The sequence below is a fragment of the Schistosoma mansoni genome, chromosome 1 (genome assembly GCF_000237925.1).
Source record: "Schistosoma mansoni strain Puerto Rico chromosome 1, complete genome".
NCBI lineage: Eukaryota > Metazoa > Platyhelminthes > Trematoda > Strigeidida > Schistosomatidae > Schistosoma > Schistosoma mansoni.
The window spans coordinates 34,534,646-34,554,377 of NC_031495.1; the positions used below are offsets into that span (position 1 = coordinate 34,534,646).

At 31.7% G+C, this 19,732-nt stretch overlaps 1 protein-coding gene across 3 annotated transcripts in view; it reads right to left on the reverse strand.

Moving 5' to 3' along the window:
- The window catches only part of Smp_142650.1 (hypothetical protein), a gene marked incomplete at its 5' end in the record, with an annotated part of 65,783 nt that overhangs the window by 16,776 nt on the left and 29,275 nt on the right, over positions 1–19,732 (reverse strand). Inside the window, 9 exons of one of the 3 annotated variants that reach the window (XM_018794172.1) lie at positions 1,875–1,938; positions 4,722–4,767; positions 4,867–5,012; positions 5,314–5,895; positions 9,605–9,644; positions 11,258–11,410; positions 12,455–12,559; positions 13,998–14,099; positions 18,782–18,902. In XM_018794172.1, coding sequence (XP_018648611.1) covers positions 1,875–1,938; positions 4,722–4,767; positions 4,867–5,012; positions 5,314–5,895; positions 9,605–9,644; positions 11,258–11,410; positions 12,455–12,559; positions 13,998–14,099; positions 18,782–18,902 — 1,359 coding nt within the window. Of the gene's footprint in view, positions 1–1,874; positions 1,939–4,721; positions 4,768–4,866; positions 5,013–5,313; positions 5,896–9,333; positions 9,645–11,257; positions 11,411–12,454; positions 12,560–13,997; positions 14,100–18,781; positions 18,903–19,732 lie in introns of those variants that run through there. The other 2 variants (XM_018794173.1, XM_018794174.1) reach the window with 2 other exon arrangements.

Genomic DNA, 19,732 nt, shown 5'->3' on the forward strand with positions numbered 1-19,732 from the left:
ACTAACTGTGAAACATGACCATTAAGAGTAGAAGATACTCGCAAGTTACTAGTATTTGACCACAGATGCCTTAGAAATATTGCTCGCATTTGCTGGGATAACCGGGTAAGTAATAGTGAGGTTAGACACAGGGTATTAGGAAATGATGGTAAATCAGTTGATGAGATTGTCAATCTTCATCAACTGAGATGGTTGGGTTACGTGTTACGTATGCTTGAACACCGATTAACACGGCGCACAATGCTGTCTAGTATTAGGGATGGTTGGAAAAGAGTTAGGGACTGCCAAACCAAAACATGGCATCAGTGCTTGAAGTCAGTAACCTCTAGTCTGAGCCATGTTGGCAGATGCAGACTACCTGGTTGGGGTCCGCATGACTGTCGTAACTCATGGTTAGAGACTCTGGGTGACATCGCTCAGAATCGATCACAATGGTGTAGGGGTACACACTCTTTATCTTCCCTTAAACCGTGAGATTAAAATTGATTCATATCTGTCTTCCTTCCTATACTATATCCTTATATACAACCTATCTTTTATATATGACCACCACTAAATTAACTACTATGAACCCGGTGTTCATCTTGTTGTGCTAACGAGGTATGGCAACTTGGACCGATGCATATACGTGCCTGGTTTTACGTTGTAGTTGACTGACTGACTGACTGATATACAAACTAAAAGTAAGCTGATCAGATATGATCAACATATGAATTTAAATAATCTCAGTAAATATTTCCAATTTATGGTATTTAACTAAATCTATAGTCAATATAGATTTACGATTATTATTATTATTCTATTAAAAATACCAGCATTATTATTACTTATGTAGGAGAGACAAATTTAAACAATATCTACTGAAAAAGTTCAAATCACTATAAACAGTATTAGAAATAAGAGAATAGAAAGATAAAAAAACAAACTTTTAAAGAATAGAAAGATTGTAGATGAGCAGATTTAATTAGTCTAAAAACTAGAAGCAGTTAAAAATGAGTTTTTTAAGGAAAAAAACTGCAAAAAGAAAAACAAAATGAAATTATATTGTTTTGTAACTAACGTAAAAATTATAGAACATCATATAGATAATTAATGTTATGTAAACAATATGAATTAATTAGGCTACAATTATTTACATAGTTAAACTTTATATAATTCTGTTTATCATTATTTTAATGGAATATAAACAAATACAAAATAAGCTGCATATTCCACCTAACGTTTAAAAAAATGACTAACCAACTATGCTACACATAGTAAGTATCATTATCAAGGTTTGACTTGATAATTTCAAAGAAACTGAACATTACGTAGGTTGTTATAAATAAATAAAATCCCAATGAGTAGAAATATTAGATTTTCTGATGTTTCGTGACTCAGTGTGAGCTGCTTCTTCAGAGAATAAATAACCAAATTAAAATTAATCCAAGTTTTAAACTCGGGTCAAGTATTGGCAAGCTTGAAACTTACTTGTTAATCTTAGATATAAATGACACTATGATTGCTTATCCAAAATATTATTATTGCACAACTAATAGGTTACAGTATGAGTATTAGATTAGTGAAAAATAGATAAAGTTACGCAAATCGTATAAATAAAATGTGCAGAAAGAAAAGTAATCAGAGTATCTTGAACAATTGTTATAGATGAACACCGAGCAATAGGAGATCAAATTGATTGATCAATAGTACAAATACTTTCATACAGTTAAATAAATTACTACCTGCTGTGATTCATCAATGTCATATTCATTTTTGCTTTGAATATCACTCGTATATAATATTTATGCCAATGTCCAGTAAATATTAAGTCAAAGAAATCCATAAACAAACAAATCTCTCTCTATATATACATATATATAACTAAAAATTACCGGGATTTTCTCCAGACACCACCACTCCATCATCTTCTTTGTACGACGAGGCATTCAACATTGACTTGAAACAAATAAGAAAAACAAGGAGACTTGAATTTCAAAATCAGGATATAAGCAATTTTAACAAAGGATAATATATAATTCATAGATAATTATTCTGCACAATTCATCATAATTAAAATGATGTCAGTTAAATACAGGTCAATTTAAAATAGCTTCATAATAAAAGAAGTTATATTGCGCTAATATACGTAATGAGGTTAATATGATAGCAATAAACGGCATAAACTTGTTTCTCTAAATGAGATTTACAAAGAAAAAACAATAAGAAAGAAATAGGTAATCGGAGAAACCGACTGAATGCCAATAATAATATAAAAGTATTTGAAAGTGGAAAGAATTACATCCATCGCAGAATGTATTCTACAAAAAATACAGCAGTGAGTTTAAATTTGTGTCACCTGTTGGAAATCCTGAATAAAATGTCAATCGGAGTAGGAAAAGACTTATACATATAGAGATATGACTTTTTTCAATTTATATTTCATTTGACCAGCTGAATGAGAACTATTCTAGCTGTAAAGCTAAGTAAACAAGAACAATGAAAACATGGATGTGTAATTTAGCTAGCACATTTCCTCATTTCACTTTAGTTATCTTGTTTCATATACATCACTCTGTTTCCTTGTTTCAAGTATAACTTTCCTTCTTTTTAAGGAAATCATTCTTAAGAAACACTGTTGTATGATCTTTGTGCACGATTGGTTGTTAATAAAAACAGGGTAATGAGAGAAAAAAGTAATTGACGAACAAATTAAAAAACATGATTATTAAATGAAGAGAAACCTTAAAACTGACAAGCTTGAATAATTGGTAAATTTTGAAGTGACTAAATATTGTCAACCTTTTTGAGAATAAATGTTGCACAATTACGTGTAGTCATGTAAAGACAGCTATGAAATAATTCTTGAAAGTGTAAATATTAAAATGTTGGACTTGATGAGTTTAAAAAGGTTAAAACAGGTCATGACCTACTCGCAACACTCATTAGATAGTCTTCTGATGAACTATTTTAACAACCTAATTCTTTCAGATAATGAATCACATATACGCAATATATCATTTTGTATAGAAATACTAATATGTTTCAACAACAGCACAGTCTAGCAGGAAATATAGTCTTATTTTAAGAAATTTATCACGTTAGATTTTACGTTACAAACTGATTTACTTGACTGGAGGAAGTTTTTGTTTCTTACGTAAACAATACTCTTATTTCAGAACTTCAAAACATCATAAATACCAACGCTAATGTGATAGATTACGACTGCTAAATGTAGTTCCAGTAAATAGTGTATAAAAACCAATTCATCAAAATACTTATCTATTAGATTTTGGATAACAATCACTGTATATACCTGGACTAGGCTATCTAGACCAGAATAGATGAAGTCAGTTTTGAATAAACAATTTTATGATAGTTGACAATATAGATAGTTCTAGGCATAAGGTTATCAACTACACGGTTACAAAAACAGTACAGTGATACCATATTATTTAACATGACCAAGTGACATTAGAATATATATATATATGATAAAAATGGGAATTACAAAAAAGGTCAACTATTTAAATTAGTAGTAATTATGTACAACTTTTGTAGAACTTGTGCTGATAATCATTAATCTTTATGCTAAGGACTACCTCATAAGGTCAGCAACTATCATTTAAAGGCAGAAATATAATTTACAATTATTATTTACAGATACAATAAATTCAATAGTCTACAAGATCTAAGTGCAAAATGCCAACATTAATCACTCAACATAAAACAAATCATATAAATTATTAAAAGACTCAATAGGGAAACAACGATTCACTTTAAAAATGAACATAGTTTTATTTAGCAATTAGTTATGAACAGTAATATATAGGAGGATGGAAAATAAGAAGGATGATATGAGTGAGAAATAGACAAAGCATTTAGTATACGATGATAAAAAAGTGATTCATAAAAAACCGATGAGTCATGAATTATCCCGAGTATGAGAGTAGGATAAAAGTTACAAATGGTTACAAGAAAATGAAATACAATACTAGGCTGGAAAACGCATAATTTAAGGGATTTAAATGGAAATTTACGTATATTGACATGAAGGGTAAAAAACTTCTTTCCTAGTGCTCTCAAAAGAAACCTAGATCTTCTTCCAACCTTTTATTAACCGGAATCCACTGTTCTTATACCCGCTCAATAGTCAAGAGATGCTTTAAACAGACCTAACTATTTGATTACAGAAAACGCGCCGCTTTTATAAGATTGGTCAGATCAGTTTTGATATCATTGTTTAGTGGGGAGATATCAAAATATGTTATCAGTAAGACATATTGTTTACATGGTCCCTAAGAGTCATGCGATCAAAACAGAAGTGCTACCATCTTTCAAATAGGTTAGGTAGGAAATAAAAAGGGCTAGGTAGGAAATAAAAAGGGCTTAACGAAGTGATATGCAGTAAGGTAAGCAATTTGAAGCAGATATAGAAAATGAAGTAATTTCAAAAACCAATCATAAACTTCTTATCCAACATCCATAGCAATGTAGTTATGAGTCAAAAGAAAATTTACAATAAAGATGTTATCCTTTCCGAATACAATCTCTGTTTTGCGCCAAATTAATCTTTATAAAACTATGGTGTAGTAAATTCATTGCTAATTAGAAGTTATAGGTATTGAGTTTATTACCAACTATGGAATTATAAAGCATTGTTAAATTATAGGGAGTCGGCAATGTAGAGAAACAGTATAAATTTATGGTAAAAAAGCAATTGAAGCATTATATGTACTTACTGAATGATATATTGGATTACATAAGTTATTAGCTCCCAGAGAGTAGCTGAAATTTAACGAAAAAGATGGAATATTATATATATATATATATAAGCACTAAAGATAGATATTATTCAGTGTTACAATAATGTAAAACTAAACTAACTTATTAGAGTTTGAAATATTCTGCTGTTTTGGTGACATTAGTTGAGAACATTTTTGTTGTGATTGTTTAAGCTCTAATTCCAAATGACGACAACGTAGACAAAGTCTTTCTATTGCTTCATCCGCTGCAGCTTCTTGAGCAGTCAACTATATGAGATTTGAAAAAGAAATACCGAAAATGAGTAATTTGTGGAACAATTGTCATTTATACTAGTATTATAGGAATGATAGTTTGAATGTTTATTTCACTAACAACGGAGTTATCAATATACAATTAAAATTAATATAAGTTAGGAGATTAATTTTTGTTTACAATGCGAAATCGTATCTCAAAAAAATTGAAAATATCAATTTCATTTGTATGGTACAATGTGTTATGAATAATGAATAAATTAGAACGAATATTAGGCTATTATAGCACTAATAACGTATATACATAATGACTTACACGTTGTTCTAGATTTCGATTACGTGATTGGAATTTTCGTAGTTGAATTCTATGATCATGCAATTCACTAGCTAGTGCCCAAGACACTGTATTAAGACAGTCTGTCGTTATATTTGAATTTTGACTTTTATCAGTATAGTCAGTTTTATTAATTAGATTAGTTGGTAAATGTACATTGTCTTGGATAAGTACAGCTTGACGAATATACTCCATGATAGCTTCATTACGCCGACGAGTCGATGCTGCAGTTGCTGTACCTTTTAATGCTGATCGAGGGCTAGAATGTTGATAATTTAGGTCAGTGGAATAACCATTTAGTGATTTTACATTATCACCACCACTTGAAGATTTTCTAAACTGCTGAAAAAGACTGTTTATAGGTGATGAATCATTTGCATCATTGTTATTATTAACATTAAGATATTCCATATCACAATCTATACTACTTTCATCAATAGCTATCGCATCCTCCTCATCATTGTCGTCATCATCATCCTTGTTCCATTGTTTAGCTTCTTTTAATGATCGTGTAGCTACTGCAATCAAATTATGTAAAGCTTCGGTAGAATCGCCACCTGATAACTGAAAAACAAAACACATGCATACACGTAATATGCTTATGGAGAAAAAATTGAACATGAAACCAAATCATTATTATTATGGTATTCATTTACTAAGTAGATATTTATGTATTCGGCCTTGAGCCACAAGTCTCATCAGTTGGTAAGTGCTGGTGCAATAACATATAAATATTTGTGGAGTGTTCTTTTTCCTAAACCGAAAACTCTAATCATTAAGTATGCGCTTATAAGGTATGCAAAGTGATTAATTTATCCATACATGTCTATTTCAAGTTCTTAACGATTCATTAAACAAGGTTATGGGAGAAAGAGAAAAACAAACAGAGAATAATTGGGAAACAATTAAACTATAACTATCAATATCATTAAACAATGATATTAGAATTCCTTATTTTCATATAATTCAAGACGAATACACATAGGACTGAAAACAACACTTCGGATAAAAGGAGTGTAATACCAGCCAACTTAACCATTACAGATACATATTTTGAAGTTACGTTCTGTGAGTCAAATGATCCAATCGTGAAAACTTTATTATCTTTCTGGAAAGAAATGGGCAACTAGAATTTTTCTTCAAATGATTAAAAATTTATTTCGCCGACAATAAATGTACCTAGCAGTTTTTAATAATTGTTTCACCATTTATTTTGAATCTTTCCTGGTTCCTGACCATAAGATTGTGTTAATTTCTCTCATTAGTTGATAAATGCAATTCAGAGGGGGTTTTGTGGAGAATTTAGTATATTCATAGTTGAAATCCTGGGTCAATTGAAGCTAGACCACCATCGAAAACCTGGAAGCATTGGACGGCCGTTCAGTTTAATATGTTTACTGGGTGCTAATGGAAATGAGTATCAAACTTAATATGACTTCAAGTAGAAGTGAAGTTGTCTGGAAAGATAATGATAGCTCTACAACTAGGTCACCAAGTTCAAAAAAAAGTAACTTAATCAAAATTACCCTACTGAGTTGCAAATCTCCACTACCTGAAACCGTACAAGCGATTGTAAATAACTAATTTGCAAACCATGAAAATTGTTTGAGGTAAAGAAATAGAGCATGAAGATTGAACACATTGGAAGGTAATATATCATCAGCCAATCACTAATATTCTTTATTAAAAAATAATGAGATGCATGCACTTGGACGAAATTGTTAGTATTTCATATTTTCTGACTTGGAATTTTACATGACCGCTAACAATATAATTATCATTAGATTTTGACTTGTTTACCACAAGATGTGAAAGAAAATATACGACTACCAACAGAACAAATTTATGTTTTGGTGTAAGAACACCCACCACCAAAAGACAGACAAATATTCCAACCGAAATAAGGCGGTGATGGTTCGCTGGATAACCATAATCATCATCAAGATTTTAAAGATTTAAGAAACCTACATAAATTTTATCTAACCATCTCTTATTTTTTGATTGAATGGATTATTACTATGATCCCGTCATCCAACAGGTACAGATTGTTATACTAAACTTTGATCTATAATCTAAGTGTATGACGGTTAGTATTATACTACTTGGTTGCCTGAAACGAGATATATGGAGAGATGTTCAAATCTAGAACTTCGTGGTTGAAAGCTGAACACCTTATCCACTAAGCTACTCCCTTCTACAAGTGAATAATTGTCATTATAAGAATTGAAAACTCAAGAGAGTAAAACTGACTAAACATAAAAATAAAATGAGTTACTAAAAAGTTAGTGGGTTAAATAAACATGAAAATGGTGATAAGATATCCGTTGACACGTCCATGTTTTGCAATACTTTAAACGATAAATACATTTAGTTATACTGTTGTTAGCTAATTAGTAAAAAATGTTTTATGATATAATGATAAAAAAAGCAGTATGCTTAAGAATAATCACAACAGTAATGAAGTGAGAAATAATTTGTACTCAGTCCGATACATAAATAAGAGTAATGTATGTTGAGCAAATCTCAACGTCTAAACAACCGTAATATGTATATAGATGAACAAATGACATACAAAGAATTCTAAAATATGCATTATATTACGACAACACTATACATTTCAATGTCTATTAATCTCGTGATTTTTTTGTTTAGTAATTGGGTGGGTTACAAAAGAAACTAACTGTACAAACATCATTAATTCTAACCCAATCTCCATTGTGCTAACCCTCTTTACTTTTCCTACACTTCACCTCATTTTAACTGGTAATATCAGAGTTTGAAAAAAAAAGAAGAAAGATGAAAAACAAAATCAAACAAATAATGTATGATATGAAAAGAGGTAGGAGATTAAGCTTACAAATGAATGAAACAGAGTTGATGGGGCAAGAATAAAAGAAATAATCAATTATTAAATGAATTGGAATGTCATATAATGAACAAATGTAAACCATAACGACAAAACAACATAAAACAAATATTCACAACAGAGAAAGAAACAAGACCAAGAACTAACCAAAAATGTTGACATAAAAAGAGGGTGAGCATGACATTAAGATAATGAAAACAATTTTTGAATTTTATCTTAACTCTAAAAAACATCAATGAAATATTCAGACATTAAATTTTCATATAAAAGAAAAACAAACGTTTCTTCACATGTTTTTACATATAGTAATTAAATGAAATAGATAATTTTACAAGCTCACATTGTGAGAATATATGTAAGAGGAATCTTGTCATACATAATAATACCATAGTATAGATCTGTGATAATAAGTAGTATTATACGATGAAAAATGAGTCATATTTTGTTGTGAGATAAATGATTTAGAGAAGAAAAAAACAGGCGGAAATACGTAGAATTATAAGTATTGCTGAATTAACTTGGATAAGCATCGTCTAATTTATATTAGACAAAATATTTTATTGATTTGTCCAGTTATTAGTCAATTTACCCCCCCCAATATAATCGATATAAAACAGAAGATAACATTTGGAAAAATAGTCACATTTTTTATAGGTTAAATCAATATAGAAGATAGAATAATTTATCAATACCATATGGACTGGGTGGAGGTGGAGATGTTGACTAATTCACATGTTTAAAACAGACAATCATCTAAAAACTCCCATCTAGTAGACTATTACTTCAAGGTAGGCAATGTCTAAGCAAGTGTAACACTCGTATCAACCATCGCAATTTGTAACGTGTTCACTAGTAGATACGATGATTGAGTTAAGGGTTGGTTCCCAGTCAAATACACATACCATCAATCCTGTTAAACTAATAACCACTTATTTAGTGTAAAGATATGAAGAATTTCTAGTCGGACAATCATGAGACTTCAAGTGACATGATTATAAATTATTCCATATAGACCCTAATTTATTTATTACTGGCGTTGTACCTGACTGGCTTGTTTATTATTGGGTGTTCTGTAAGTTTGAAATATCTTCTTCAATAGTACAATTTATTTCCTTTGAATTTTCGTTGTAAGTACAAGTGATAGCGTTATTTTCACACCTTTTATCGCTCTGTTGTGCTAATATGTTGACGTAAGGTATACCATCTAAAACTATTCAATAGTTATAAAATGATATTCTTACCATACTTATTGTTCTTCTATGTTCAATTAAATAAGGTCATAATAATGCATGAACAAACAATTGGATTAGGTAATGATATACATACATTCTACGTACTTGTAGTGAACCCAAATAAATTAGGAAATGAATGAAATGCACAAAACACTTTTTTAAAAAAGAAACTTACGTTTACAGGATTATCGGTCTGAGTGGACACAACTTCTTGGCTGATTAAAAGTAAAATAGAAAAACGAAGCATGGGTTAATTAACAACAGTCGTAGTGAACTGGAAAAAAAACTGAACACAGTCAATCCCATTACATTGATTGATCACTGAACAGCAACAAGAGTCATGTTTATCTAGTCAGTCATACAAGACGTAGAACCAGAGATGTTTTTCCAGTCCCTGGTACTGATTGAGTTCTATCAACGAAGAGTTGAAATATGGCCACTAGTCTATGTGACTCAATATCAAGTGGAGTGCGATTTGGTGCTAGGTGGTTAAAGAAAGTCGGCAGGAACCCCTCCTTTATGTCTATCGTTTCGTAGTAGTTAGCGCACAACAACAAGGCGAACCTAAATCTTTGCGGGAACTGATGCACCACAGTAGATTCAAATCCGGATAACCCAGTTTCACAATTTTAATTCATCAGGTAACATCAGTCGTGACAAGACTACAGATACGTCTTACTGATTAGTGCCAACTAGCACGAACCCCTCGGAATACTCTGTTGGGATCACCGGGTAAGTAATAGTGAGGTTAGACACAGGGTATTAGGAAATGATGGTAAATCAGTTGATGAGATTGTCAATCTTCATCAACTGAGATGGTTGGATCACGTGTTACGTATGCTTGAACACCGATTAACACGACGCACAATGCTGTCTATTATTGGGGATGGTTGGAAAAGAGTTAGGGACTGCCAAACCAAAACATGGCATCAGTGCTTGAAGTCATTAACTTCTAGTCTGAGCCATGTTGGTAGATGCAGACTACCTGGTTGGGGTCCGTGTGATTATCGTAACCAATGGTTGGAGACTCTGGGTGATATGGCTCAGAATCGATCACAATGGCGTAGGGGTACACACTCTTTATCTTCCCTTAAACCGTGAGATTAAAATTGATTCATATCTGTCTTCCTTCCTATACTATATCCTTATATACAACCTATCTTTTATATATTACCACCTCTAAATTAACTACTATGAACCCGGTGTTCATCTTATTGTGCTAATGAGATATGGCGACTTGAACCGATGCATATTTGTGCCTGGTTTTATGTTGTAGCTGACTGACTGACTGACTGAAAATCGATCGGACTAGATATTGAAAATTTTTCAATCATATATTACTAACGTTTTAGGATGTTAACCGATGATAACCAAAACATGGACAGAAGATAGTGTCTGTTTCGAATGAAAAAAAACAACAATCAAACTAGTTATTCACAAACTAAAATAATGGTTGATTTGTAAGCTGAATGATGTACAAATCGATGAAAATGTAAATTACTTTGTATGATAAGAGTGAATATTAATAGGTACATCCAAATCTTTAGTACTTAACAGTCAGATCACCATCAATTGTTCAGTCATATTTATTCATAAATTAACTGGATGGACTAATAATAAATGCAATGAAGTTGGTGTGCAAAATATTCATTATATAAGAAAGGCTATCATTATCATCATTGTCTTATCTAAATAATGCTATATACATAAAATAACATATGTGTTGTGAAATAAGTAAGTCCCTGTTAGCTTTACCAGTATCACAATCCCACCCTTAGTTAACGATAAAAACAACTTTGATAATAAAATTAAAATAATAATAACTAACTATTTATCAGATGAATTATTATTCCACTTTAACTCTTTCTCAACTGCTTTTTCCTCTCCTTTATTATTCTCTTCATCTTCCTCTTGTTGTTTCTCTGTCAATATCTTTGCTATACGAGAATTAGGTGGATCTTTTTCTCTGGCTATAACAAAACTAAAGCAAAACAATTGAAAAGAAACAATTGAACGTGAAGTCAACAACAACTACTACTAAGTAAAATAACCTGAAAAAAGAATAATTGCAGTGGGAATTTTTAAAATAACACATATGCACAAATATAATGAAGTTTTTCGCTGAGCTGGATGGTTTGCTCAGAGAACAAAACTTCATCTGAATCATCTACCTGAGCTATAAGTCTCCATCATCTCAAAATCACACGAGCGTAGCACGGTTTTCGTTATAAAATGGGACAATCTCATCAAGAGGCAGGCTTCCACTGGAGAACAACGTTATTTTCTCTGTGAATGTCTTTCTCAGCACAACACGATCAAACCATCCTGTTCAGAGAACAAAATTCCACCTAAATCATCCAACTGAGCTACAAATCTTCTCCATCATCTCAAATACATACAAGTCTATTTTTGAATGTCTATAAACATGTTCGACAGATTTATTAGCGGAATTTCTTTTATGTTATCAAAGCATGGGGAAAATTACCTTCAAACAATACAGTCAGAAAATTTACAATGTCACTGATGCATCTAATATTTGTTTTCTTTTAGATTCTAACCTTCTAAATTACACTATAATGAAATTTTCTATCCCACTAATCTGTATTTTCTTCTTCAATCATATCTTTTATGCCTAATCTCTTCTACTACTAATAATACTGTTACGACTTAAACTACTCAACCATCCCATTATGTTGATGTGACGTAGCGACTTGAACTGATTGTATATGTGTAAAGTTTTCTGTTGCATATGACTGACTGATAATTTTCGACTATAAATGTCTCAGTAATGTATGCTTATTGAGATTCATAAATTGTTGTACATTGTATGCTTATAATTTACGAATCGAAATTATACAGAGATTTGTGATAATTTGTCTCGTTCTGATTGTATGCTTTAGGAAATAATTGATCTCATGGACTATATACCGTGTAAAAACAGTGTAAAAATAGTGGAATCATTCGTAAATGGCGTAAGTTAGTGTTATAGAAATAAGTGAAGAAACGACATTGAAAAAGTACTTACTGAATGATTTCCCCAGTATTTTGGAGTACTTGAGCTGCGAATTGTTGAGAGACACCAACCAAACTATGGCCATCTACTTGAACAATTTGATCGTACACTTGAATACTGTTAGGTGTTTTTCAGAGATAAAAAATAAGACAGAAATTTCATCTATGCTTTACACACAATTTAAAAAAACAAATACAGGTTTATCTACTCAGCCCTGAACCACATTTTTTATGTCACGATTAGTTACACTTCTCATCTGTCTTAACTGATGAAAGCCAGTGTTTAAACCCATGATTGCATGATTAAAAGATCGAATACCCTAATGTATAATATAGTCTAAATAACACAATGTTCCAGGATTGCATAGCCAAACATAAGATCTAATTGGAAACTGGATTATGCACCCACACGTAACATGTTTGAGGATCCATCCCAGCTTACAAATCTGCATGCATAGTGTGATCATCTATCAGGCAAGCACAGTGTTCTAGGTAAATTTCTTTCTTTCTCTACCTGATTATATTGGTCAAGTATATTGAAAACAGATAGTTACAGTTAATTTAAGCAATAGATCGGTTATATATAGTACATTTTCCATCCTGCAAAGTGCAATTAAAAGCTTCCAAAAGATGTAGACAATTTTATTTTTTATAAGCAGAGATGGATGTTGGCTAGCAGCGGAATCTAGGACACGCGTTTCGTCCCATTCAAGACTCGTCGGCTGAACGAAGCTCCAACCTAGAGCCTCGGAGTGAAATTCAACTCTGGGTTAAACTCTCATATTCACTCGAGGACTCTAGAATGCAAGAACTCCTAGCGCGTCCTAGATTCCACTGCTAGTCACTAACTACCTCTGCTTACAATGTTTGTGATTTAAAGCAATATCGAGGCAATCCGTACACGAGGCTCAATTGCAGTTTTAAAGTTCGATGGGAAGATTCAAACAACCAATACAAAAATAAAATTCGTTTCTTATTATAGTCTGAAATATTAGCATATTAGCTTGGCAAAAATAATAAAAGAGAACAAACAATTCAGGTGATTATAATTTAGCTTAGAAAAAACTAAATAACATGTGAAAGCTATTATTTTTTCAAAATATACCTAGTAGTAATTAACGATTGTTCACCTTACACCTTTGCTGATATATGCTTTATTAAATACGGGAATTTTCACATTATACTATATGAACCGTTCATTTGAATCACGCCCGATTATTTTAGTCTCTTGATTAGTAAAATTAAACTCCCTTAGAAATAATAGTGATATGATGAATACAATTGAATCAGTGCAAAATGAACTACAACTAATGAATGATCATTTGTTTAGAAAACAAAAAATATTTTTCAAGTCAGCAAAATAAATGGATAAAAAAAATATGACCTTATAGATAACAAAAACCAAATGTCAATCAATTAAGAAACTTTAATTGTGATAGACAAATTATGAAAACGTTGGAGCACTTATTTTTGCATATAATAAATCACAATTAGTGTAGTTTTATCAGACTTGATTAACAAACATAATTTTATCAATAATCCAGATAAAGGTCTACTTTATTATGTGATCTGTAGGAGGATGAACTAAGGAGTGTATTTGACAAATTTTTTTTAAAAAAAATGGAAAAATATATAAGATTGAATGAGAATTTTTGTGACTGTGTTGTGTACTCTAGGCTGGATAATTTAATTGTGAAGCTTACGTTGCCACTTTGCACAACTTCACTAGTGCTTGTGTAGAATTGAGTTGTTTAATTAATCCATAAGCGTTAAGTCAACTTATTCTAGTGACCTTGTCTGTGAGTAGTTGTCTTGGTAAAGTTTTCCATTTCAATCTGTTTTTGTATTTTTATAAGTCGTTGACCTTCGGCCATGTAATCGCTAAATGTTTACAGTCTTTATTAGTAAACAGAGTCCAAATCCGGATGTTAACTAATTGCAAATTGGCTGGAATGCTACGCCTTCAGAAATTCTTTGGTATCCTTTTCAATTTCCTCTATCCAGAATTTCGACATTTTCCCAATCCCAGGTTATCAGTGTATATAAATACGAATGACACAATATCATTTCGTTTAAGGACCAATTTGCGTCCGTATATGTGTAGATGAAGGTATCCACTTTATTTAACCCAATGCTTGTTGCAGTTGAGATTTATTTAGTAAATGATATTGTATTAGTTCTCTTTCGTTGTTATTTTTTAGTATGAATGAAATAGCACTGATGAATAGTATGGAGGACACCGAGTTTTCTAGACTGAATAGTTTAAATGTGAAGCTTCTTGTTTTGAATGTTTTTACAATCTAACAATTTACGACGCATACATTCAGTAACGTATCATCGTACACACATTTTTGACTATTCTGATTTTAAACAAGCTAAAATTTACCTACCTTACTGTAATCTATGTATTCACAAATTTGATGTGCCACAAGGCTTACCTACATAAATTTATAATCAGATGGCTTATATCTCATCAACCGGTCAATAAAGGCGATATGAATCTTGATATCTATATCATCAAATACAAGTCATTTGAAAATAAACAGAATACAATGTTTATAAACAAATTTTGCATTTGTTTATCACTTGTTCATTATGAGACAAACACATTATCAATATAGAGATAAGTTAGTGTGATGATATAAACTTCTAATTACTAATTTTTAATTAAATGGTATTTATTTTTACATTGAAATAGACCCTAATACTGTGTCCAATTGTTTTACAATCACATAAACACGCTTCGAACTTCGACCAACTGAAAACATAAAAATCTATGTAACTAAAGGATCTGGAATGAAATACCTTCCATGGCTAAGTGGTTTATTGCAATATTAACAAACAGTTTTTAATTTAATGCTTATATATTATTTGAACCACTATGATATATAGTCAACTAATGATGAAAATGAGTAAACACCAATATAGGGCAACGTAGTAGAAACAATGTAGGCAGTTTTTTACGAAGTAATTATCACGCAAATGTATTCAAGAAACATTGATTGATCTATCACTGAGTAGCCTAATGCTAAAGCTTAGGTTACACAATGTTAAATTTACGTCCAAAAGCAGAGATTTGTTTATAGAAAAATTAAACTGCATTGAAATGACATGGCACCTGATTGCATTTAACAGCAATCCGATTTACTAATTAAATCAGCAAAGAGATTTTTACGAATATTTCGATGATAATTTATGATATTGTAAGCCAAATAGAAGTAGCAAAATGAGATGGTTAATCGGTTGCAATTAAAAGTGACTAGAAAGACAAGAGGATATCAAGAGGATATCATTGGCTTAGAAAGGTATTGACTTCCTAGGGCGTAGAGTTGTATATATATATATATATATATATATATATATAAATGAGTATTCGTGTATTTTATCCAGTAGCTCAATAAATTTTCTCGTACAGTCTTGTGTTCTTAATTAAATAGCCAGTTGAGAGGTTAGCCCCCCAGGTTAGGCCCCCAAATGCCCTGGTACGGCCGAGAGTGGGGAGAGTCCGCTCTCACTCTCCAAATGCTCTCACATGGACACGCGAATATATAGCCTCTGTCAGGGAAGTTCTACTCACTGCCTTCTCGTGGCATTACTGTTGTTTACGAAATCGAGAGGACGAAAAGCGAATGTCCGGCACTTTAACCGGGTTGGTGAAAACGGAAAGTTCACCTAGGGGAGTTGGAAAACCCTCATTCCAAACCAATGGTGCACATGGGCTCCAGTATCCTGAAGGAACAAATGGCGTACGAATCAATCGTTGATCACCGGCTACCATGGGACTGCATCTCCTCACGATGCTCCACTGCCTTGTGGATCAGATCTTTCGGTCAAAGGCTCCGGGTGTGACCCCCTAAGAAAACCACCTGCTTCAGTTCGGGCACCTGGGCAGTATCACAGCCCTCAAGCAAATCAAATGAGATTTGTGTGGCGCATATGTATCTGGTGCTTCCTTGTACCAATATTTATGTGTTTAAATAAATAAATAAAATAATGGGAGGTTAGCGCGTAGCATGTTGTGTATCAGTGTCAGACTTCGGACATCGCACGTCACAACAGTTCCTGACGACGTTATTTTTCACAAACTCATGCGAAAATAAATAGAATCCCAGACTATTGATTTCAAATCAGCTTAAATCAATTTTGGCGCAGTATAAAAAATAATTTCAAGCATCACGATTGAAAATGATGGCACAAAAGTTTTCAATTCAAGAAAATTCAGCACAGGTGTCCGAATTAAGGGGTTCAACTACCAAATCAATGATCTATTCGATGAGCGAGCTTTACCTTGGTCCTGATGCAGACATCACATTTTTATAATCAACTTTTCAAGAAAAGAATAGTTGAAAAAATAAAGAGCTGATCGACATCAGAGTATTTACTTCTAACCAGTGGCTAATGTTTGGGATTTGTTTCATCAAAATGCTATGGATAATACTTCGTTTGAAGACTCGATAAAAATTGGATCTACGTAAATAAATATTAACTGCAGAGATTAGAAATGACCACTACATTTATTCCTGTAAAAATATTTATATTAAGACTGACACATAATAAATTGAATGTGTCTGTCAATGAAGAAATCTGGACGATTACAGTGATCACTACCAATACCCGTAATACTCTAATGGTAAACCAATTACTAGCTTATCGATATGCACTATATTTACAAATATATAGGGGCGAGAATCTACCAAAATTTTAAAGTAATTACTAAGTTTCAGTTAATCTACCTTCATACATGACTTCATTGAAATAGGTGGAAATGATAGACACATGTATAACACACTGATGCAATTTCTGTGTAAATTGACAATCCTACTTAGCTAAATTATCAATAAGTGATATGCTTGTAAATGATTTATGCTACATCCAAACGAATAACATTTACACAATAACAGAAATGACCATTTTAAAAGAAAGGTTTTAGTTTAGTAAGTTTGTAAGACACGTGAACACATGAATCATTTGTCCATATGTATACTGTTCGTGTTTGTGTCTGGGTACCATGGTGGTATATACAAAGCGATTTAAATACGAATTGTAAAGTGAAAACTGTCCACTTTCAAATCTATGAATGAATCATCACTAGTTTTAATAGAAAGAAAATACAGTTGAATAAATCAGTAGCATAGCCAAAATGTGTATGTGTTAAAAAAAACAACGGGTCACTACTACTACTGGTATTATTAGTAGAACAATGGATGATTTGAATAAAAATAAACAGTGAAAATTTTGTACTGATGCAAAGAGAGTAAAGCAAACGAACACACAAAATGACGAAATTCAATTGATAAATAGTTAAACGGAATTATTAACTGAAATATATATCGATAAATGTCATCTAGATAATGGCTGATAAAATGTGTGTAGGTGCGTGAAACAGAGAGAGAGAAAGGAAACATCCGAAAGATTAGATAGATGGTAACAACAAGAAATCGGAATATAAATTTTCAAGTGAAATATTAGCTTTCATGTTGTATTACCGCCTAAATAAGTAACTTGAAAATTATAAACGGTATGTGTATCTTGTAAGATGAGTTTAACATGCATAATAAGCTCAAAAATGTAAACATGTTAAGATTATCACATTATGCTACATGTAAAAAAAAAGATTAACGTGAAGTATGAATGACTATTTGAAAACACAATAACATCACCAACTGTCTTAAAAATGGTATTAAAAGTATTATTTCGTTATTGTTATATGAATAAGCGAATCGCCGACTACAAATTATCATAAAAGATGGTGGCATTCTAATTAATGAAACGACATGCGTAAAGCTCACTAGAGGATAATCAATAATGTTTGTGAAATTATTCAACACTTCTCTAAACGCTTTGCCATAAATCTATTTTGTTTCCATTTAACTGCTTTTATGATGTGTATTTCAAATAAAAACCAACGCAAATACTCGAAACATATATTTGCGTATTTGGCTTTAGGATCCACTTTAGTTACATGACAGCAAATGATTCGGCATAAGTGAAGAAAACAAGATAGGCAACAGTAAAGTTGATACCTGTAGTCATTCAAATGATGAGAAATCGAGCCCTTCAATCATTAAGTTCAGTTCTAGTCGCGAATTGTCAAGTAAAAACAAACGTCAACAAAGTATACGTCACAATGTTTGACGAATAAGGAAAAAGAAGCATATATATATATATATATACTCTATCAACTATTGTAAATGTTACTAATCTTACCAATATCAATGATGTAAAAACTCATGACCACATACATTCAATAAAATAACCAATGTTACACTTGAAAAACGGTTTACATCCTCAAAAAAGAAACAATCACAATGCGGTGAAAAAGAAAAAGTGGATGACTTACCGACCATCAGCCTCTGCAGCACCTCCAGAAGTAAGTGATTTAATGAATATGCTTAATTTCTGTTCACCAGATGAAGTATCAACACCGGAACCAACTATGCTAATACCGAGACCATTTACACCTAAATAGAAACAAATTACGCAAAGAAATATACAAATTAAACAGGAAAGTTATGATAAGTAAATAAAATCGCAGTGCTGAGGAGTCGCATACTGGAACGAAACGGCCGTCTAGAGCTTCTAGGTTTTCAAATGGGTGGTCTAACATTAACCCATTCATGGTCTTAATCAAAACTTACAAATCTCAACAACCCTAAACTGATAATTTCAAATAGACAAAATTAATTTATATTTGAAAATTATGAACAAAATGCTATGATTAACTTGAATACATGGTCATACATATCCACATAATAAACTTTATATGTATAAACCTTTAATGTCCAGTTTACAACTGCATTTCATTTTTTCTTTATGAAATACACAACAGTAACGTTTAGTATGAAATGTGGATTTAAAAAAAAGTAATTTTCATACATACAAAACCAATTGATTTCATACAAAACAATTACGAATTAATCAAATAAAATTAATTAAGCTATAAACTAATTAATATAACTTAATAAAATATCAAATGTATTCTTTTCCAATGGATTACTATCCACTCACTATAAACAATAAGTAGTAAGAACTGTTCACTTTAACTGAAAGTTATTTCAAGAAATATCAAATCTTTTTGACCATTGGAAATATGAAAGTAAATGTGAGAAATCAACTAATTCGATAGAAAATGATAAAATAAGAGTATAACAACTATGTACAATATCTGTCTGATTCATTATGAAAATCAGATTTCATAGTTGCAGAACAATAAAACGATCTATCTGATAGTATAATCATCGTTGCTCCCAAATGCCCTGGTACGGCCGAGAGTGGAGAGAGTCCGCTCTCA